The sequence below is a fragment of the Pseudonaja textilis genome, chromosome 3 (genome assembly GCF_049901715.1).
Source record: "Pseudonaja textilis isolate UNSWEBS1 chromosome 3, rPseTex1.2, whole genome shotgun sequence".
Taxonomy (NCBI): Eukaryota; Metazoa; Chordata; class Lepidosauria; order Squamata; family Elapidae; genus Pseudonaja; species Pseudonaja textilis.
The window spans coordinates 133,700,822-133,723,292 of record NC_141992.1 but is presented as its reverse complement, the minus strand read 5'-3'; the positions used below and the strand labels follow the sequence as shown (position 1 = coordinate 133,723,292).

Here is a 22,471-nt window from a genome sequence, read left to right as displayed (position 1 = left end):
TATGAGCTTTTTCCAATTCTTTTCAAAATTTCTTCAAACAAATAAAACTTACATTTTAATGATGCATGGACGATTGCTCCTAATAATCAGTATATGGGCATAAATTGCAGTGTTGCATCAATGTTTCAGAAACATTGATAGATAGAACGATAGTGGAAAAAGGTAATTGGGGAATGTCTGATCTGATTTAAAAATTAAGACCTAATTGGAAAAGGCTATAGACCACAATGCAACATGAGGCACATTTAGGTATGTATGTCTATGCTGGATTTTATTCTGCCTATTTAAAATAAATAATATGTATAGTAACCTATATATAACATTAATATATGTTCATGTTCACAAACATGTATATATGTTTTTAAACAGAGGCATATATACATTAGCAGGACAACAGATAAGAGAAATAATAAGCAATGTTAGCTCTAGATTGTAGAGTTCTTAAAATAAGCATGTGCATATGTGAACATGTGCATATAATTTATGTATTACATTAGCCTAGACACACACATGCTCTTGTAAAGAAGAGAAAAGCAAAGCAGTTCAGGTCACACTTCAATATGTAACTGCATGAGTTATATATTGTGCATCTCAACATGCCAAGCAGCTCAAAGAAAGTAAGATCGAAGAATCTATGGAGATAAATAAATTTGCATTTGGGGAATGAAATGACAAAACAAATAAACTGCACATACACTCTGTTGCAACAACTTTTAAATGCACAGTTTGTTCAACAGAGGAACCTTTAGGATATTTTATATCAAGTCCAAAGATTTTTTTAAAACAGAACTACAAAAAAAAATCAGTATAAATGTAGACATGGTCTACCAAAGTCAGTAGTCTGGGAAATAGGACCAAGTGGATTAACTGAAGTATGGCAGATCCTCCAGCTTTCCTTCAGAATATCAAATAGGGAAAGGAAGAATTTCCTTTAAATTGAGGAATGCACTGCCATCTAATTATGTTTTATATCTCATTTGAAATTATTCCCAGAAGGGACTTTAATCTGCTCCTAAATCCAAATAAAAGAGCAGTGGGGAGGAGAGACTGGTCAAAATTAAGATGCACACACATTCAGTATTCACTGGTTGAAAATGCACTGGGTGTTAAAATTATAGAATCTGAAGGTGAATAAAGGTGTGATCAAATATTTGTGAATACCTCCAGAGACTGCTTTTGGAATTTTTCAATTTCCTGTCTCAAATTTTCCCTTTCTTTCTGTAAACCATTTATCACACCCTGAAGTTCCAGGGAATGCTTGTTGCTTGTTTGCAGTTGATTCCTTAGGTCAAGAATTGTGGCATTTTTTTCCTCATCAACTTCACTCCTGCCCCTTCTTAGATCATCATACTCCAACCTTAAATTTCGCAACTCTTCCTCGAGCATCAAGTGTTCTTTTGTCAGATTCTCAGTAAGACACTGAAGCCTTTCAATTTCTATCTTGCACTCATTGAGGCTTTTGCTCTTATCTTCAATAGCCTTCTGCAAGTGCTCATTGCGAATATGGGCCTGTTTTAAATTCTCCTGCTCTTGAACCATCTGGCGACGCAAGGCTTCAATCTCAGAAGTGTATTTTCTTATCTCCTCCATGTACCGCTGCTTATCTCTCATGTGGTTATCTAGCACCTCCCTCTGGTGCCTCAAATCATCTTCATTCCGTTTCTTTACAATAGAAACCTCTTCTATCTGCTGAGTGAGATTAGTGATTTTAACAGCTTGATCCCTCAAAGTTCTCCTCATAGCTTCCAATTCTTCTTCTGCATTTTTCCTTTTGGAAGTCTCATCAGACGCAATTCTAGACTGCCTATTAAGTTCCTCCTCCAGCATGTGTTTTTGATGCTGCAATTCTTTGATTGTGCACTGGAGCCTTGTACTCTCTTGATCTTTCCCTTTCTTGTCTTGTGCGAGTCTTTCATATTCACTTTTGAGGCGTCCCAACTCCTGTTCTTGAACTTTTAATCTGCTAATTGTTTCTGTTGCGTTGATGTTAGCTTTCTCTAGGTCATACTGGACCCTTTGCAAGCGAATATTTTCTTCCTCCACAGATTTCCTTTGGCTTATTTCTGCATCTAACAATTTTCTGTTTTTTTCAATCTCTTTATTTTTCTCCTTAAGTGTTCTTCCTGCTTCATCGAGGGACTGTTTGTAATGGGCAATCTCTTCTGTGAATTTCTGAACAGTCTGTTTTAACTCTTTTTCAAGATGTTGTTTCTTTTGTGAGATCTCTGAGCCAATGGCTTTTTGCTGGTGAGCATTTTCTTCTACTTTTCTAAGGTTCTCTGTTGTCTGACTTAGCGAGTTCTTCAGTCTCCTAATTTCCTCACACAAGCTCCTATTTTCTCTTACAGCATTGTCCAACTGGGCTCTATAATTACTGGCTTCCTCTTCTTTTTTCACAGTCACCTGATTTATTGTGGTCTTTGTGATATTAATCTCAGTTTCATACTTGTTCTTTAAACTAATAATTTCCTCATCATAACTGTTCCTTACCTTAGCCAGCTCATTTTCAAGTTCCCATCGGCTTTTAGCCTCTTCTTGCAGTTGAATCTTTAACCTTTCAAGCTCTTTGACTTTTTCATGGATGGTCAAAGTTGCATCTTCAAGGGCCTGCTTGTATCTTGTGTTGTCGTCGTTACGCAGCTGGATGATCTGTTTCAGTTCCAACTCTATCTGTTGTTTCTGCTGCATCACCTCTGAGCCACAAGCCTTCTGTTGAAGGACATTTTCTTCTGCCCTTCTTCGCTGCTCAGTTGTGTCCAATATGGTCTCATTGAGCCTGATGATCTCATCCTTCAGATCTCTATTCTCTCTCTGTAATCGATCAATCTGAGTGCGGAGGTTCTTGGCATCATCCTCTTTCTGTGCAGCTATCTGATGAATGGTGGTCTTCTTAATATTAATCTCTGTTTCATACTTGTTCTTTATATTACTCATCTCCTCATTAAACTGGTTTCTTACCTTAGCCAGCTCATTCTCACATTCCCTCTTCCGTGTCCCCTCGTCCTGGAGAAGAACCCTTAACCTTTCTATCTCATACTCCTTCTCTTTGATGATTTTCTCTGATTCTATCTTTTGCCAACCAAGGCTTTCTTTTTCATTCTGCCTTGTCTTCTGCAACTGCTCAAACTCTGACTTCTGCTGGTCGTATCTGTCTTCCAACAGCTTCCTTTTTCTCTTCTCATCTTCAATCTCATAAGTCAACCTTGTTATCCTCTCATTCAGATCTTTTATTTGCGCGTAGCATTTGTCTAGGTTTTGCTTGGCTGTACAGCCATCCATCTCAACTTGTCTCTTCATTTCTTCCAAACTTATGAATTTTGCTTTCAGCTGAGAACATTCCACCTGATACTTCTGCATGTTTTGTTCCAGGAACTTGTGCTTATTGTTGCTATCAGAATTAGCATCTTTGGCCAATCTCAATTCTTCTTCCAGTAGTTCTATTCTGGTGCTTTTCATCTGCAGAATCAAGAGACAATTTGATCAAACTCATGCAAAACAATGCACAATGTTGCAAAATAGGGAGCAAAAAGTTACACGTATAACATTATTAATAATATATAATATAAAATTATTTGGGGGAAATTCCTCTGTATTCTTAATATGCTAATCTTTTATTGTTTTCAAGGTGAGTATTGTTTTATGAAAACTGCATTTGCACACAAAAAAATCTATAAGTGAACTAGTTTTATTTTTCCACAAACTGGTATCTTATGGGATACAATTCACACAATATCAGGATTGTGGTTACACCACGTGTACGCTGTCAGATCATGGAAAGTGGATCTTACACAGAAAAATCTTTATCATATGATTCCACAATTTGACTAGGTTATATCTCCAATGTGAATATGCAATATTAACTATAATAGCAACAAAAATAAAAAAAAAATAACATTCTAAGAGTGCTAGGAAGTTTTTTTTAATCATCACATCAAGGCATTACTTTTTAATCTAAAGCTTACTTTGAAGCATTTAATATTTTGAGATACTGTAAAATTCACAAAAGGTCTATGACCAAAGATAAATTACCTTTATATCTTCCAAGTTTTTTAACATTTCACTCAAGAACTTGTAATAATCTCCTGATCTTGTAAGGAGCTCGATGTATCGGGATTGAATGTCGCCAGCCTGAATAAGAATGGAAAAAGACAGAAAAGTATATTGACATCCCATCCCAAATATTGTTTTAGCTTATTTGAACAGATTTTTGTTTCTCATAAAACAAAATTGCCTAATCTTAAACTTGCATAATAATTGTCCTAAATTAGGGACAATTATTATGGGAAAGTAATGACCCTGTACAGCATATCTCCCAAACTGGTGTCTCCCACAACTCCCATATCACATTGCTGAAATTGCAAATAACTTGGCATGAGGGACATGTACCTCTTGTAAAATGAGGCCTGAAGGAGACTGGACCATGCTCCTCTTGACAGGAATGTTCAATAAAGTTTCTAGTCCTGAACTATAAGCTGCAGCCTGGAGTTCATAATCCTGTAAGCACAAAGCATTTGTATTGGTGTACAGTATTTCCTACTGCGAATTTCAGTATTATTATTTTTTTAAAAGCAATATATTTCAAAGCCTGTGGAAAAATGCAATACAGTGAAGCAGAAGGGGGTTGAAGCTGGAAGAAATTAACCAAAATAAGGATTGTTCTTTAAATCAACAATATATGGCATTACCCAAGTAGAAATAGTTTGATACACACCGGTCATTCATTTATATGTGTTTAAACAGTCAAACTGTTTTATGAAAGTGCTTCTGAAATAGTTTGATCTTACAATCGTGTCAAAAGGAATTAAAAAGGAAGTTTTCAGTCTCCCATTACCTTTTCTAAAATATACCAGAAAAGCACGAAGCAGCAGACAGGGCTGACTGATTTGACTGATATCTTACTTGGCTACATGGAGACTTACTTAAGTCTCAGTGTAACTGAGTCAATCCTATTGTGCCTAAACCATGTTTTGCGTCAACCACTGTTTTCAAACAAGTCAACACAGTTAGACTCAGTCTTGAAGACCAGAAAAGTAATTGTGTATCCTTCCTATTTGTTTCTTTTGTTTTTATGAGTTTTTGTTTTACTGCTCATGCACTGATCCTGCATAAGTTGATTAGAGGCTTAGACAAAACACAAAAGTGAAGTACAAATAAATGAAGAAATCCCAAAACAAATAATGCATGACCATTCATGAATCATGTTATGTAAATCAAATTTTGTTTAAAACTGGTTTGCCGTCTTTAAACAGAAACAAGCCAATGTAGAATCATACAATAGCGCAAAATGACATGTAACCATTTATTTAGATAGCCCATTGAAATTGAACTTAGCTTTATTTCTAGTAAGTAGTTATTACCAGATTAAAGATGGAGATAATGGTGTCTGTCTGGTGATGAAATAAGATCTGATTGTAGTAGAAATGGGAGAATGCCATTCTACTAACGCTGAAGCAGATTTGGAGCAGAGGCAGAGATAGGAGGTCAAAGAGAAGTCTGCGCTTTTGCTCATTTTATTTATTATTACAGAGATTTATGAATTTCACAATGTGTACTAATTTGTTGCAAAAACATATCCTGAGAAGAACAGTTAGAATATATTTACCTTGATTGCAAGTGAGCACACTTCTGCATTCTTGATCACTTCTTCTACTCTGTCGCGCTTGCTTGTAATTTCACTATGTAAGTTCTGGCAAGAAGAGAAATGAATGAATTTTAATCAAATTCTTAGAATTCTAAAGAGTAGGCAGGCATCTGTCCATTTATATAACTGGATCCTCAATGATACAGTGATAGTGAGAATGTTTAGAATAGCTTATTGTAACTGGCTGCCTCCGGAAGTATAGTCCAATAACAAAAGAAACAAAAGAAGCCCAGGTTAAGAGAAAATTTTGGCATAAATTTAACTGGATTAAAGTCTGATTTTAAGATATTATGAGCTCTTACTAACATACCAATACACATTAGGATGAATTACAAATTCATTCCATGATAGTTCTGAAGATAAGTTTGGTGTATTTAAAGCAAAACAATACCTTTTGCTCCTGCAGGTATCTCATGACAGTGCTAACATCTCCTAATTTCATGGCTTCAATGGTGTCCTGTCGGCGCCTGGCATCACAGATCCATTTATTCAAAGCCTGGTAAAGATCCCGATAGGTTCTCAGCTGCTTCACCTGTTTTTCTAAATCCCACGATCTGGGGAAAAAAAAGAAACAAATATAGATTGATCTACTGAAGGCGATTGATGCTGATTTCTATGCAAATATCAATGCAAGAAATGAAGCAAAGATCCCTTCTATTAGTTTCTAGCAGTTCTGCTACCCAAGAGCCACATTGGTATTGACGATGCCAGTGATTATCTCTATGGTCTTATACATAAAACACAATAAAAACAAAACATTTTCTACCATTGAATCATAGTCCCTTCTCTAAGATAATTATTAGAATATCCAATTTAATTTTTGTAGCACTCTAAATTCACAGCCTTTGATTATCTTGTAATGCCGATTAATCTCAGTTAAGCCACGATTGCAAAGAATGCAATTATATAGCAATATGTTTTCCAAAAAAATATGTAATGAGGCCTGCAACAATATACACAATAGTATTTTTAAGTTTAATATAGCTCCATAAATGCAACTATCATTTGTAAAATACAACTGGAAGTGCATATTCTACAAATATGATGACAATCGTTATTTCTACCTCTATCAGCTAGAAAGGATTATATACAAATCTCTCAGGATCAAGTTTAGGCTAGAGGTTTATATTTAAAGTAGCCTAAAAATAACTTTTCCAGAAAACCTGTTTGCAAGAAATAGCACAATCTAATTGAAAAGAAAGTTCTTTTACTAGGACTTGCAGTGTTGTACTTACAGTGAATGTAAAATTCACCGCAAAGCAATGATGCCATTATGAAAAAAAACAAACACACTGCTTCAAAAAACAAACCTGTCATCCAGCTGTTTTTCCAGCCTTTGCCAACGATCTGTTAGTTGGCAGACTCTATCAGCAAATTTTCCAAGATCTAAGTCATAGTGAGGGTATGTTTGAGAAGACTGGGAGTGAACCTGGAGAGCCTTCTGCAGCTCGGCTTCCAAAGTACCAAGCAATGACTTCTTCATACTAAGGTCTGCTTTCATTTTCTGCAAAAATACAGGCAAAAGTAAAAAGATAATTTTTTAAGCATCTCCACCATAAATATCAACAAATATTTTTTTAAAAAAATACTGACCAACTTAAAGATTGGCAGCAAACATTGCATCTGATTTAAGCTTCTGCATTTGGTAATTTGGAGGAAGCACTATAAAGATATAGACTAAATCTTATCCATGGACTGTATTTTTATTATACTGTCTAATTATGTTACAGATAATAATATTTTGACTTTTCTATGAGGTCAACATACCACATAAAGCTATGGTTTAACTATGGTATACTGAACAACCATAATTAATTGGAGTCATTCATTATGTGAAGGCAGCTTGAACGCTTAAGTTATAATTAGCTGTGCTCACATCAGGGACAAGCCAGAATTCCACAGAATCCCAATTCAATGTCCATAAGCAGAATGACCTGTGCTCACAATTTCTCAAGGAAATGGCTATAGTAGTCAGATAATGATGCAAAGAAAAAACTGAGCAAAAGTTGCGCAAACCAATGTCCAAGTTTAGACTTACTCATGAAATAAAGAATTAGTATGCTATTAATTCTTCATTTCACAAGGAAGTCTGAAATCGGACACTGCTTTCCCCAACTTTTGCTATTTCTTTTTCTTTTAATGTAAGCTTTCTTATATTGCACTAAGTGTACTTAGCATGTAAAGTTATAAAGTATGTAGGATATAAAGTACCATAAAGTTATATAAGTGGCAGTAGTAGTTTTCTCCCATTGGCAAGTTAGTGGTTACTTTGGCTATATTCACTAAAAAAAAAGGTTCAGTTCATAGCTCCATGTAACCCATTTGTAATCCAATCCCACATTTTAAGAAAAGAAAGACAAACCATTTTCTCACCTTTAGGCAAACTCGGTAGGCTTCTACTTTATCTGGGTCCAAGGAAAGTGTGTCCTCTTCTGTAAGCCTAATTTCAAATACTCGAATCACATCATCTGTCTGGAGAATTGCCTGGAGCAGTGATCGCAGGGCATTTAAGCTGTAAGTACAGGGCCATAAAGAAATCAAGTATTAAAAAAAGGTTGTGGTATTGCTAATTCAGTATTTAGCATTACTAATATTTAGTATTACTAGATTTAGTATCACCTTAGTGCAAGACTCCACTAGAAAAAGTTTATTTCACCTGTCCCCAATTCAAGTATTCTTGTGCTGCTAAACATTGTTTTGCTTGTGGGCATTCATGTTCACACAAATGCTTGGTATCTAAATGTTGCAGAATAATTATTCTGCTCTCCTCCTTTGGCCTGTATTGTTCTATTCTATGTTAATAAATAGTGTGCCTTCAACTTCTGAAAAATTTGGAAAGGAGAAGGAAGAGCAAACAACCATCCTGATGTAAGGCAGGGTAAGGCAAAGTCCTTTAATCTGTATGCAAAACCATTTGATGCACATATGTGTACAAGAAATGGACATATTTTTGAAAGAGCACTGGTCACCTCACTGCAAAAAGTTATTTATTTACTAATAAGCCAATTATATGGTATTCCACTTCCCTATTTTAGCCACAGTGGAACCTTGTGTGGTAGGCAGATATAATACAAGTTCCCTAATAAGCTATCTGTCTTGGTGCAGACAACGGTAAACATACTTTGTTCTTTCTCTTTTTCTACAGAATATTATCAATATAGAATATATGAAGGCTTTCAATCCTCTTTAAATGTATGCTTGGTTAGATAAGAATATTAGCAGCTGAAAACAAAGCAGGTTTCTAGAAAACAGTTAACCAGGAGTCCTTTACGTTGTTATTACCTGTCCAAGTAGCAAGCAGAAACCCCATTAATATTTTCCAATTTCTGAAACAAAGCACTGATTTCAGACTGCAAATAGTGATACTTCTCAGAGCCTCTAAAATTTGGAAGGTAATCTTTTTGCCTGTTGAGAGCTTCTGCCATTGACTGGGATTCAATTTGTATACTCTGAAAAACAAAGCAAGTATAATTTGCATGTACGCATATTTCTTGTATTCAAAGAAACAATCTGAAACTCGCTCTTTGATTCTAACTGGAAATGCAAGAAACTAAATTTGGGGCCCTTTACTTCAGGGACTTCTCCAGGCAGGTGCCAGGAAGCAACACTAACTTGAACATGTGCACATACAGACACGCACACAATGCAAAACCAAACATCTAGCACTGCTTCTCCCTGTAACTGATGTATATACATAGAATTGTGTCACAATTATACCAAAAATAGCGCCCACTTTCAGGATAGAGTACAGCCAAGGGATGCCAAGGAGCAGAGTGGCCTGCTCTCCCTTCCCAACATGAAGTCTGGAGCTCCAGGGATCTTCCAAAGGTAAGTGTGCAATCAGTTGGGGAGGAGGGTATGGGAAGCAGCCCCAATGCCTGCTTCAGGTGGTGGGGGGAGGGGAGCAGACTCAAATGTCTGCAGGAATTCAAAGGAGCAGGAAGCAGCACACAGGGTGCCTTGCGGGGGAGGTGAGAAAGGCTTGGGAAGGCAGGTCTGGGCCTGCACTAGGTCTCCCAAGGCACCCAGTGCTCCGCTTAACAATTACATCAAGGAGAGAAGGAGTAAGGGAAGGCCCACGGGATCACCTCACTTAACCACCATCATGACTTACGACTGTCATGGGAAGGCTCCATTATGGTAATAACTTGAGGACTACCCACAATCCCATGCCACTAACTTCAGCAGTATCAGACTGAAAATGTAGGCCCAAAGAATATGTCAAATGTAAAGAACAGTAACATGGGGTATAGGGAGAGGGGATATGAATAAATGTACTCATTGCAATCATGTACCTCTAAATCACTGATTCGGACAGACAAATTATGAGTGGCCCCTTGATCCAACTGGAAAGGAGTTCGCTGCACCATCCTAAGCTCACAGTTTTCAATCTGGCGACGAAGTTTCTGCAATTCCATGAGCAGCCAGGCCTCCTGCTTTTCCCTTTCTATAGTTATAACTTCAGTTACTGGAAATAATAAGACAAGTGTCACATTTTCATTAGCAGTATGGATTGGAAAGGCAATCAGGTATAATTTGAACGGTATGCTGAATATCCTTGTCCTTCTCTACCGTTCTCAAAAATGCAAGAGTAAACATTAGGCGGATGTGAGACGCCACCACATAGAATATATCTCTCTCCTATAGTTTTCAGCATTCCATCATTGCAAATGCTTTTACTGACAAGTCTTTTTGCTTTTTGCATGGGGCCTATTTGTAAAGCCCACACCTGCCTAAGCTATGATACTCCAAGTTGTATTCAGCTCTCCAATCATACATTACAGCCTAACAAATATTTGGCAAGCGTACATAATCTTATTTAATACAATGAAGAGGTCACTCAACCTCAGATGACTCTGGGCATCCTATCTTTAAAAATAAGAACATTTTTTTTAAAAAAAATCAGAAGGGTCCCAAAGGCAAACTATATGACAACAAAATAACATAAAGGGGCCAAACCACCACTCTGCCCCCAGGGCCTGTGAAAAGAGGAAAGTTTTCAATGACTTTCTCAACATTTCTCAACCCCAAACAGAGGCAACCTCGGGAAAATGCACATCTAGCAGATGGTCTGTGGCTGGATTAGTGAGAACCAGCAGATATGAAATATTATGATAGTTACAAGTATTTATTAGGTCACTAACCTATGGGAGGTGCTGCTGTATGTGTTTGACGTGGAAGCTGGATGACCAATGTCTGGTAATGTTTCTGAGCATCCGTGATCTGAGTCTGCATCTTCCTCTTATCATCATCCCCAAACATCTCTGAGCCTTGGCTGTTCCTGATAAATTCTTGATAATGGATCTCCAAGTCAGCAATTATTCTTTGATAATCTTCTTTGCGCATTGTCTTCAGCTGCAGAAAATGAATACAAACAATTTCAGGAAAAGCAACCCAAACATGTTGATGGCAAAATTATCTCTACTTACTGCATTGCTATAATTGAATCCTGTAGACAAGAGGAGATTATTCAGGAGAGCAGGGGAGGTGAAGACTGGAGGGGGGGGATGACTAAAAATGACAAATGGCTTGAACGTTTACGTTAGTATGAAGTGTCTAAACTAGAGGCTATAGAATGGGGAGATAAAGAGAACACAGAAAGTTTGTGTCAGTAGATACAGGACTGCTTGCAAAATTAAGAGCTATGTTATCAATACAGACAAGGGCTGAGAAAAGGCAGGCAGTCTTTTAAAAATCTGGAATGCTTGTCTTGTGATATATTAAGTCAGTTCAAAGTATTGAAAAATGGTTTTGCAAAGCATAGAAGCAGATTCTTCAATACAGTAGTCCCAAGCCTTCTATGCCAGAGGGCAATCTGATTGTGGATAATGAGATCTGTAATTACATCCAGCAGTCACCAGGTTAGGAAAAGCTTATATACTCAATTAGTTGAAATTATTTTTACTGGCAATTTCACCATATATCAGACCATCGTGGACTGCAGGGGAGGCCAAAAAGAAATCGCAGCAATGCAACAGAAGCCCTGCAATATTGGTGCATGTATAAAAAGGAGTGAGCTTCCATCATGCTGCCACAAAAGCTGTCCTGCTTTTTAAAACCCGGTTTTACTGTAGACATCACAGAATCAGACTCCATAAACTCCTTCTATCACATTGAAAAGCCAAAGGCTTAGGCCTACACTTTATATATGCGAACAGAGCAGAATTCAATTTTAGTTTCATTCAGCCCATCTTCCTTCTTTCGCAACCCCTCAGGCTGTTCCCGTTGCTTGGTGTCTTTTAAAAATGGTAGGCAACTTGGCCGAGGAGTGAAGATAATGTGGAGAGCTGATGAGAAGCACTCCAGCCTTACCTGAGTGCAATAGGAATTTGCATACAAACTCGATTATTGCATTGTTCAAAAACATTGCCCAGTGATAAAGAAGTATGGAATGAATACAAGCTCTACTGAATATCAGAATATCAAGCACTGATTATTTTTTCTTAGCCTATCACGCTGAACACATTGTCAAACTGTATATTCACACATACACGCACACATCTGCATAGACTCAGCAATGGCACAACTGAAATTTCAACCATCAATTTTTCAAAACTAGATACATATGGATGGATCCCCTGTCCAGAAACAAAATTGTTAACTATATGTATACCATAACAACAACTCCATAATATATGATGCCTACCTTGGCAATAGTCATAGCTCTGATTTTCTCAACATCAATCATACAATAATGCCAAGACACCAAGCTCTTCATGTTGATGTAAAGTTGATTCCAGAGAGCCATAATAGCATCATAGTATTGTTCAATTCTAGAGGATAAACAAAATGATTATTTACATTCAGAAAGCAACGCATCTCCCAATAATTGAGTGTCTTAGGGACCTACACACATAAAAGCTGTAATATTTCCAACACTAAATATTTTTCAATTCAAAAATCCAAATGTTTCTCATATTTATATTATACATTTATATTATTTGGGATGGTGGATTTTTCAATGGAGGAGTAGGTGTCCTGGCTGGCGGGATTGCTCACAGACTCTACTCCAGGGGTGTCAAACTCGATTTCATTGAGGGCCGGATCAGGGTTGTGTTTGACCTCAGGGGGCTGGGTTGGGCAAGGCCAGGGTAGGCATGGCTAGCTTGACATCATTCGTGTCATGGGCACCCGTGGTGGTCCGCATGCTCTGCCAGCGAAAACAGGCTCCGGGGCTGTTTTCGGCTGGGACAGCCTCCTGCAACTCTCTGCCAGCAAAAAGGGAGCTCTGTTTTCACTAGCAGAAGCACCACGGGCCAGTCCCTCGCTATTTCCAGAGTGGCCCCACAGGCCAGATCTAAATACCCCTGCTCTACTCCAATTATAACAATTTCTGAACTCTGTGCTAAAAGAAAGATGAGAATGTGCCTGAAAAAAGAAACATCCACATTGGATTCGTTCAAGGCGCAAGCTTCTTGGGGTTTGAAAAACCTGGGCTGTACTGATTTGCCAGTGAACCAAAATTAAATTTTACATGTGCACTGTATCTGCCATACCTACATAGAGTTCGAAGGCAGGGTTAGGGATGCATGAGAATCCCATAAGCCACACTGCTCCCTAGCTGCCCCAACCTCAATCCGTGTTAGCTGGAATGCCAAGAGGGTATATTGCAACCCCTTGAAGGGGAGCTTTGCTTTGACAGAGGTTTGAGCAAAGCACTCGTTTGAAACAGAAGTATCATGGCACCCTCATTCTATGAGGAGAGCAACCATACTGCTTTGTTCATGCAAGGGCCGTGACGTATCATCTGGAACAGCTCCTGCAACAGCATAAACCCAACTCTGGCAAGTAATGCCAGATGATATGCTGCTTAGTTTCTCCAACTGGTCCTCCCAAAATCAGAAAAGGTTTCTGCTCAGGCAGAGTATTTGATCATCTCTTCTGGTTTTGCTAAATGACAGGTAGGACAAGAAGTATCAAGGCAATATGGCACAAACTTGCACAGGCCTTGTGTTAATTCTTCATTCTTGTAACTACTGGGAAAGCACTTGCTCATAATTCAAGAACTACAAAGTTGAATGAATGTGGGTTATATACAAACCCCTTTATATAAAATATGTTTGAATCCAAAACCAGTGCTCCAGATCTCCCCAGTCTGAGAAACAGATGAAAATACCGAACTATTGTATATTTCTTAGTAATCTATCTTTAACGTGTACCCATTGTAACTGAAAAACATACATTTTAAAAAAATCCGAATAGCGCCTTTTATTTATAAAACTAGCAGGTTCTTATGACTGCATAGGGAAAGTGCATCTTCAAAGAATGTGTGCATCATGACTCCAAAGCAAGTTCTCCCACCCAAGACAAAATCACTAATTTTGCTCATTGGGTTTTGATGAGGAGAGGGTGGGATTTTCGTTAGGAAGTCTTGCCTTATAGTTCAAGCAATAATTGGTAACTTACTTGGTTGCCAGATCCACAGCTAAGGGGTTTGGAGGTGGAATAATAAGACTAACAGATGGCACTAGCATATCTAGCCCCCCTGGTCCAGTCACATGCCATTTGCTACGTTCACTGTTGTCTTTTAAAATGCACTCGTCTCCTTTACGCATTGTTTTCTGTGGAGGAAAAAAAGAAAAATGACTGTAGCTGGAAACAAGCTACAACTCCCTATTTTTTCCAACTTCCATTGTTTTCTTTAAAAAGGGATTTAAATGGAGTAACATTCAGTCCCTCCAAATCCCATCAGTATGGCTAACAGTGAACATACTAGTAGCTCTAAAACAACTCAAAGATCACAGCTTTTTCAGGTCTGGAGTTGAGGCTTGAACGTTTGCACCTGGAACAGGATTATAGAAGACTCGCAAAAATGTTTTTAACTAGATCTGATAAAATTACATTACTGGAATATGTTTTTTACACTCTTAATAATTTTCCAGAATCATAGTTAATGTGGAACACAATAATGTACTACTCAATGCATCCTTGCTTACTCTAGAACAGTTCATTTATACAAATGACTCTCCATCAATCCCAGAATTTGCTAAGAGGGATCCTATGATGTTATATTTGTGAACAAAGATTCAGTTTTATCTTTTTTGAAACATTCTGCATAGTGATTATAAGGATAGCAGTTGCATTTAAGTCACCTAATTAATAGCAATAGCACTTAAGAGTTATATACTGCTTCATAGTGCTTTACAGCCCTCTCTAAACAGTTTACAGAGTCAGCATACTGCCCCCATCAATCTGGATCCTCATTTTACCCACCTCAGGATGATGGACGGCTTCTGCCATAAAAATAAATTTAGGCCACAGAACGTTCTATGTGGCATTAACACAAAGAGTCGTAATAATGGGATTCTTACCAGATCTTGTTTGTAGTCACACAAAGCCCTGAGAATGATGGTCTTACTGGACTTATAGTCAGGGTTACGGGGTTTCAACTGTACTATCTTCTTTGATTTATTCACCAAATTTTGCACCTGCCTCTTATATTCCAGGATTTTCTCTCGCTCAGCCTAGAAGGAAATAAAAGTTGTGATTAAAACTTTATTTAAATACCAAACTGTCATTGTTATTGTGTCAAATTGGATTTTAACTTAAATTATAAGCAGATATCAGTATTTCATTGACAAGTCTAACATAACAAGCTTTCAATCAAACATATTATTTTTATCGTTCCATGAGTATATTATCAATGTATAATTAAGACGGCACTACTCCGATTTCCTTTCAAACACAGAACCTTCTATAAGGATAGAGTGATGGAATATAGAACACCACAGGTAGTCCTCATTTAGTGACCATAACTGGGATGGGCAACTCAGTTGCTAAGTGAAGTGAAACTAAGTTGCTAAGGGAAACTGCAGCTCTGCTTGTTATCTTACTTCAGTTTTCCTTTGCTTTACAGACCTGTGCAGCTACATTTTCATCACCATTGTAAATGCAAATAGTCGCTGTACAAGGTATTTGCTAAACAGTGGTGGCACTGAACAAATGGTGGTTACAACTGATTGTCAGAGTTCTGGCCATCCATGCACCCTCATGGTCACACTATCACAATCTAGGGGCTTGGCAACTGGTTCACATTTATGACTGGGTGCAGTGACTCACAATCACGTTATTGCCTTTTATAATTTTTTCCTACCAATTTTCCCCAAAAGTCAATAGGGAATGCAACAGGGAAAGTGACAAGTGATTGGAGTAAGTGTGCTTTATCCATGCATCCTGTCCTAGCAGGCCATTTACACATCTCTGCACCGCTTTTCCAAGCCTTCCTCATATCCTGGCACCCCCCTCCCTCATCTGCATCTCTCACACATACCTCCTCACATCCTCCCCGACCCTCCCCTTGCTCCCTTCCCTATCTGGCAACAGCCTGCCAATCTGGAACTTGCAACTTCCTGCCGGTTTCCCTACTGATACTGTGGGAAAACAGCAGGAAGTTGCCTTGCCAAACAATATAGGATCCAGTTAATGATGGCAACTATGACTGCTATTGCTAAATGGTGCCGTTGTACTTTGATTGCATCATTTAGTGACAGAAATTCTGGATTGAATTGACATCATAAGTTGAGAACTACCTATATAGACCGCTGAGCCTAGGAGAATTTGTGGTACAATAACAGACAGTTGCATCCATACCTCTAATTCTTTAATTTGCTCCAACAGAACTTGCAAAGACATATTTTTATCACAGATGAACTTTTTCCTGATGGCATCCTGCAAGTTCTTCAAGTAGTTCTCAGTAGACTGGGCTTCCTCAAAAAACTACACATAGAACAAACACACACATTTAACAGTCACTTTCATATATTGGGTTTTCATATACCAGGTGTCCCGAAAGTCTTACTGCAGTGCAGATTAAAACTGCACCAAGACATTTGGGATGCCGTATATAAAATGCAACAGTTAAGAATGTCAACGCACTGGTTTTTTTTTTAACCAAGAATATAGATGTATAAGAACATAATACATAATAAAGTTACTGAAGACAATCTATATACAGTGGTATCTCAGGACTCATTGTTAATTGGTTCCAGGAGACACAATGAGTACCAATAATGATAAGTAGTAAACAATTTTTTCCATAAGGAATAATGTAGTGAGTCACAAGGCAGCCAACACCAACAAATTCTAGCTTGTGTGTTGAGTACCCAAGAAACAATAAGTACCGGGATAAACACATCAAAATGTTTGAATTCCAAATTTGATGAGTTTCAAAGCAGCCGAGTTCCAAGGTACCACTGTATAATCTTTAAGAATTGAATCTATCTTTAGATGCTTTTTTCCACAAATCATCATTACTGCAAGCAAAATTTAAAATGCTTACGTTAAACAGTTAGTACGCACAATTATTGGTTGGAATCTAATTTATCTTCATTATTCCAACTATACAGAGCAAATATAGAATTAAATTATAAAAAGTACTTTTATAATTTATTTATTGCTTCCGTACACCAAAACATACCTGAAAGTAAGCTGCATTTTCCTTGAGGTGAACATCAATGCACTTGGTGATCTGAAGAATCCAACTCCATTGAGTTTGTAATGTATCCATATAAGCCTGCACATTTAAACAAATTGCCATTGGTTCTGAATTCTGATAATGTAAGTTGATCTACTTCTCAGCTAGCAACTCATTTTTTAATCTTCAAAACTATTTACCCTAGCTGGGTAGACCAAGACCAAGAGTCAAAAATCAAGTCAACATCGATGATCAAATTTCTGCTTTGACTACTAATAAAATCTGACTTGTCCTTCTCACCTAGTTTGCTTATAGAAGCCCCACTGAAGAAAAGCAAGGAAGACCAGGGTGCGCAAGCAAAGGCAAATGTCTTCCTCTTTTTAGCATTCTTATCCTATTGTTGGTCTTACGCTTTCTAGTTGGGTCACTATGCAGAGAATGTAAGCATCCTCCACAAATCCAAAATGGCCCAGCATTAAGGATCCCTGTTGACTACGATTTAATAGGTTAACATTTTTGGTTACAGTAGCTGATTCTAAGGTGTGCTTTTGAAAATTAGCACTGGACCCCTCGTATTTGCATTTAGCTTTGCCAATTTTCAAGATTACTTGCTGATCAGAAGAAGCTGTCTGATAGTACATTCCCGGGTATAGGATTTCATTACCAGCTTTCCCTTCAATGAGATGTCATATTGTCCCAAAAATGATGTCAGGATAAAAAATGTAGGAAGTTGGGATCATACCTCAATTTTGTCAGAAGCAGGGTGCTGGCTGAGCACCAACTGATCACATTCTTGCTTAAGTTTGTTGAGTTCCTTTTCTTTAACTTCGAGCTGGCTCATGCGTTTCTGTTAGTAAGGCAAGGGTCTTGGAGTTAAACACAGTTTCAATAGGAAAAAAGGATCAGTACATTTAGTATTTATTAAGTTTAGTTTTTATACAATTGTGTTATAACACTTGTCTGTTTGCAAACCCAGCAAACAATTTCTTCTTTTTAACCAAAGGAGCACTTTTGTTTAAATAAGCACTTGAAATATCAGTCATGTTCGTGAAAGTTACATCCTATCTGTCTCCAAGCCTATGTTTAGGAGTCATTCCTCTCTCCTTTCATTGCTCTCATTTCCTCCAGTTGGCTTTTTTTTTTAATTTCACTGTGGTGTCCCTACTTTTTTGAGACTAAATGCCTGTGCTCAATTTCTCCTAACATTAGAGGGGAAATTCCAAATGAAATTTTAATTAAAAAATTAAAATCTACTTTAAAACCTCAATACAATCACCATTACTGTTTACCTGAAAATACAACCTACCCTGAAAGTAAGTCCTACCTCGATTTTTACATGTGCACCCAATATAAGCCCTACCTCCAAAATAAGCCCAAATAAGGTCCCACCCACTCCAGAGTGCATGGGTTAAAATTAAGCTAGGGTGGGGATAGGGGGATGGAGCTGCCCTACTACTTACCTTTGGACAGTTGTAGCCAGGCCTTGCACACCCTGACACCTGCCTTGCCAGCCCAGTTCTTCTGCAGCCGGCAAGGCTGGCAAGGCTTTCCTGAAGGCCTCTGTAGCTGATAATAAAGCTCCAGATCGATCCAGAGCTCAGTTATTGGCCGCAGAGGCCTTCAGGAAAGCCTTGCTGGCCGCAGAAGAATTTCCTGAGGGCCTCTGACAGCGAAAAGGAGACTGGGTAAGTGAGGTTAGTCAGTGGATTACATCCCCCTAAAATAAGACCTGGTACCTTTTTTTGGTGGCAAATAGGGTCTTACTTTTGGGGAAATACGGTAGCATGGACAATAAAGTTGAATGGATTTATGCTGATTCCCAGATTGACAATTTCCTCTCCTAAAATTTTTCGTCTTCCCTAAAAGAGAAGCATATCTCCGAATAAAAGCCTTGACATTCCCCAGTGCTAGAAAGGACATATTTTCTGAAAGAAGCGTGTAAAGAGGAGGTATCAACCATCGCCCTCCTTTCCTTATAAACTCTCAGAATGGCTAAAGCAGTTTTCCATCTTGAAATCAGTGAAACTTTTTGAAGTATTGCAGAATTTAAAACTTCTTCTCATACCATCTTTTATGTTCTGCATTTTAAAAGACAAAACTGTTTGCAATCTTTCAAAAAGAAAAATGGCTGAACCGTGAGTACTTGAATGAGGTTTATTTGTGAGTATCATTGACTCACAGAGAAGGCTTCTTGCTTCCTTGCAATGTCAGTGTTCCTGTCACTCCAATCATAGAGTAGTTCTTCTTCCTCACAGTCGTTGATCCACATGATTTCCCTGCTAGTGGCTTGGATAATATTCTGCAGCTGGCGCAGTTGATCCATTCTTTCAAAGGAGAACCTCTACAAAACAGCATCAAGGAAACAATAAGCCTTTTCGTTGAAGGATCAACGCATAAGAGTACAAGACATAGTACAGAAAATATGTGGGGGGAGGAGAATGGGAAATGAAGCTATACACACTGAAAAACAAATGGCCGAGATGCTTAATATAAAGCCGGCCATGTCCAAACTGTGGATTCTTGACAAGGAAAATCAAAATTCTTCTCTATCTCTCCAAGACAGGACAAGTTGCCAAGTATTGCTACAAGACTTTAGACACAGAGTTGCTGTATTTATAGTAAAAGTGATTCTCCTCACCCCTCACACAAATATATTTGTTTTGCTGGTCAGTGATTGAAATAAAATGACTGACTGACTAGACTTGTTACAATATATCATTTTTGAAGGGTTTTTTTTTTTTTAAGAAAAAGCTTTTAACAAACTTTTCTGGCTGGAAGCTCTAACAAAATGCACATTTCTGTTTAAGAAGGTTACAATTTACCATGAAATTAATTTATTTATTGCATTTACTTTATGTCTATCACTAAAAAACATAGGGACATATAGATGTTGTCCTCCTCCATTTTATCTCACCATTCCAGGGAACATTAGCTTTGGCTAAAAAAATATAAACAATGGACACTGGAATACATCTTTCTCTAGCGTTATGTTTGCTAAACTGTCACTTCCAAAGGTAAAAGATGGCAAATAATGAATCATATTTCTAAAACTATTTTACATTGTTGATGATAGAAAAGAGCAATTATTCTTTTTGTTTATATATAATAGCTCTTCTTTCCAAAAGAGGATGAATTGGATATTTTCAGCACACGAAGTTGAATTGCTCCCATTGCTGGACTGCAGAGGAGGAAAAAATATATCTAACATTGTATTCCTATTCAACTCCAATATTTCTATGGAAGTCAAATGATGCCATGATTCTGGAATCACACATTGTGTGAGAAAAATTATGAATTTTCCTTCCTACTTAAATGTAAACCTGATGCTGAAATTTACCTTAATAACTAGGCAAAACATGTGTTTTAAGAATAAAATAAAAAATAGCTTACCAAGAGATATTCATATTCCTCTTCCAGCTGATGAACAGCAGCCTTCTCACGCTGTTAAGTAAAGAATAAAGAAAACATGTGTCTAGCAAACAGGGAAAACAGATAGAGATAGGAGGTTTCCATTAAAGATAGGAGAATCTAAGGCAGTAGTATTTGGGGCAGTCTTTTTACCATAATAGAAAAGAGTGAAAATAACTGCAAGAAAATACAGATGAGTGCTGAGTTAAATGCAAGACACAGGATTGGAAATCTGTGGTTATCCAGACTTGATTATACCATGGTTGTTTTTTTTAATCCAACCAACATTGGACCATCCAATCCAACAAAAATCTTTTTTAGAATACCATTGGTCATTCAATTTATCCATCAAGCCAATCAGAATCCAGGAGAGAATGGAACTGGGAAGAATAGAGCAGAGAATGGTGGGTACAATTTGATAGGATACCAGAAAGTCCAATGTTGGTTCTGCATCCCTTTTCCATTAATCTCAAACTCCCTGTTTAAAATAAAAAAAAGAAATAGGCAGAAAAAGTATGCATCATTATTTGAGTTTGAGGAAAATGTGGTGATGGTAAAAAAGCTACAGTTTTTTTCTCAAAGGTGAAGACTTAGATTTTAGTAATATTTATCGTTAAATAACAGTAATAGGCACTTGATAATAACACTGTCAACAGTCTAAAAAAATAAGTACACATAGTCACCTACCAGATCAGTTTTCACCTTATCCAAGTGCCAACGATAGTCTCCAATAGAATTATGGAATCTTCTATGCTCAGCGATTTGTTGTTCAATGGCTGAAGCATCAAATCCCCATTTTATTAACTCCATTTCAGTCTGAAAAGGAAAGTGCATTAATTAGTACTTCATTTACAAATGCACCAACCAAAAATTATACATGGTAAATCCCATCATTACTTCCCAAATTGAATTTGATTCCCTAACTTCCTGCTGACGGTACTTGTGCTAACAGAGTTGTTAGTTAAAATTTGTTCTTTAAATGACATTACAGAAAGAAGAAAAGCTTCACAGTTTAAAGTCCTGTGATTTTGCATCACTTTAGATGCAAAATCACAGGACTTTAAACTGTGAAGCTTCTTTTGCTCTGGCACCAAAAACAGATCTAGATCATATCTTGTTTCCTTGCTACAACATGATATATATGCACTGCACGTTATATTAAGCAGCTCAGCCAATACTTCATTGATGGTAATGTGTAAGCGTATTACAATCTCATTCCTTTTTATGCCAACTTACGTATGGCATTTTAAAAAAAAAAATTAGTATAGTTCTCTTGCAATATATATCTGTTTTTAAAAACAGATGCAGGACCAAAGGAGGGAAAAGAAGAAGTTGGGAAAAGCACAAGGCAAAGATCTGAAATCTCAAATTAAAAGTCTGGAATTTTCACAAAAAAGTGGAAAATCAGGGAGGGAAGTAGAGAATTATTTTGCTTCTAGAAACTTGCTGCTGTGGATGACTGCCTGATCAAGAACCACTGTACTTATCATTCTGTATAAAATAGGAAATTATTTCATATCAGCCTCAAATCATACTTCAGGCATGTTCCAAAAATCTAGCATTTTTCTCTTGAAAAACCTTCTTCTAATAATAAAAATATTCAGAATTTCCCCATCACTTTACTATGACTTTAGGCCAGAGAAATCCTATTTGTAGCAGACCAGCAGCATATTGCACTCTGATAGAAGATATAAAAGATTTTTCATTCATAATCTTTTGTTTAATCAATCTGCTGTTCTCCTATAAGTAGCTCTGTAACTGATCTCTTTCATTTTGGATATTTACAGAGTTACATTTTATCTGTCCTGTTTTATATAATAAAATTTTACTGTTTTCCTCTTGCAGGCAAGAAAATAGGATCAAACCCTCTAGCCACGTGTCTCTAAATTACGTAGCCAGGAAGTTACATTACAGGAACTATATTTCTTTGTTTACACTGCAAGAGCCTTATCTCTTTCATTCACCTGAATGATACCAGATAACAGGAAGTGGCAGCAGGAACTACTTTG

The 22,471-nt window shown here is 37.4% G+C and overlaps 1 protein-coding gene across 3 annotated transcripts in view; it reads right to left on the bottom strand.

Annotated features, from left to right (window-relative positions):
- DSP (desmoplakin) overlaps nt 1–22,471 on the bottom strand; it is a 48,094-nt gene that overhangs the window by 4,707 nt on the left and 20,916 nt on the right. The window contains exons 5-23 of one of the 3 annotated variants that reach the window (XM_087930822.1): nt 21,150–21,278; nt 20,445–20,495; nt 19,234–19,395; nt 17,797–17,901; nt 17,058–17,153; nt 16,232–16,357; nt 14,953–15,105; nt 14,048–14,202; nt 12,288–12,414; nt 10,786–10,996; nt 9,937–10,109; nt 8,924–9,090; nt 8,015–8,153; nt 6,952–7,145; nt 6,033–6,195; nt 5,603–5,686; nt 4,387–4,494; nt 4,030–4,128; nt 1,162–3,456 (exon numbers count right to left, since the gene is read on the bottom strand). In XM_087930822.1, the coding sequence (XP_087786948.1) occupies nt 1,162–3,456; nt 4,030–4,128; nt 4,387–4,494; nt 5,603–5,686; nt 6,033–6,195; nt 6,952–7,145; nt 8,015–8,153; nt 8,924–9,090; nt 9,937–10,109; nt 10,786–10,996; nt 12,288–12,414; nt 14,048–14,202; nt 14,953–15,105; nt 16,232–16,357; nt 17,058–17,153; nt 17,797–17,901; nt 19,234–19,395; nt 20,445–20,495; nt 21,150–21,278 (4,737 nt within the window). The remainder of the gene's footprint in view (nt 1–1,161; nt 3,457–4,029; nt 4,129–4,386; nt 4,495–5,602; nt 5,687–6,032; nt 6,196–6,951; nt 7,146–8,014; nt 8,154–8,923; nt 9,091–9,936; nt 10,110–10,785; nt 10,997–12,287; nt 12,415–14,047; nt 14,203–14,952; nt 15,106–16,231; nt 16,358–17,057; nt 17,154–17,796; nt 17,902–19,233; nt 19,396–20,444; nt 20,496–21,149; nt 21,279–22,471) is intronic. The other 2 variants (XM_087930823.1, XM_087930824.1) reach the window with 2 other exon arrangements.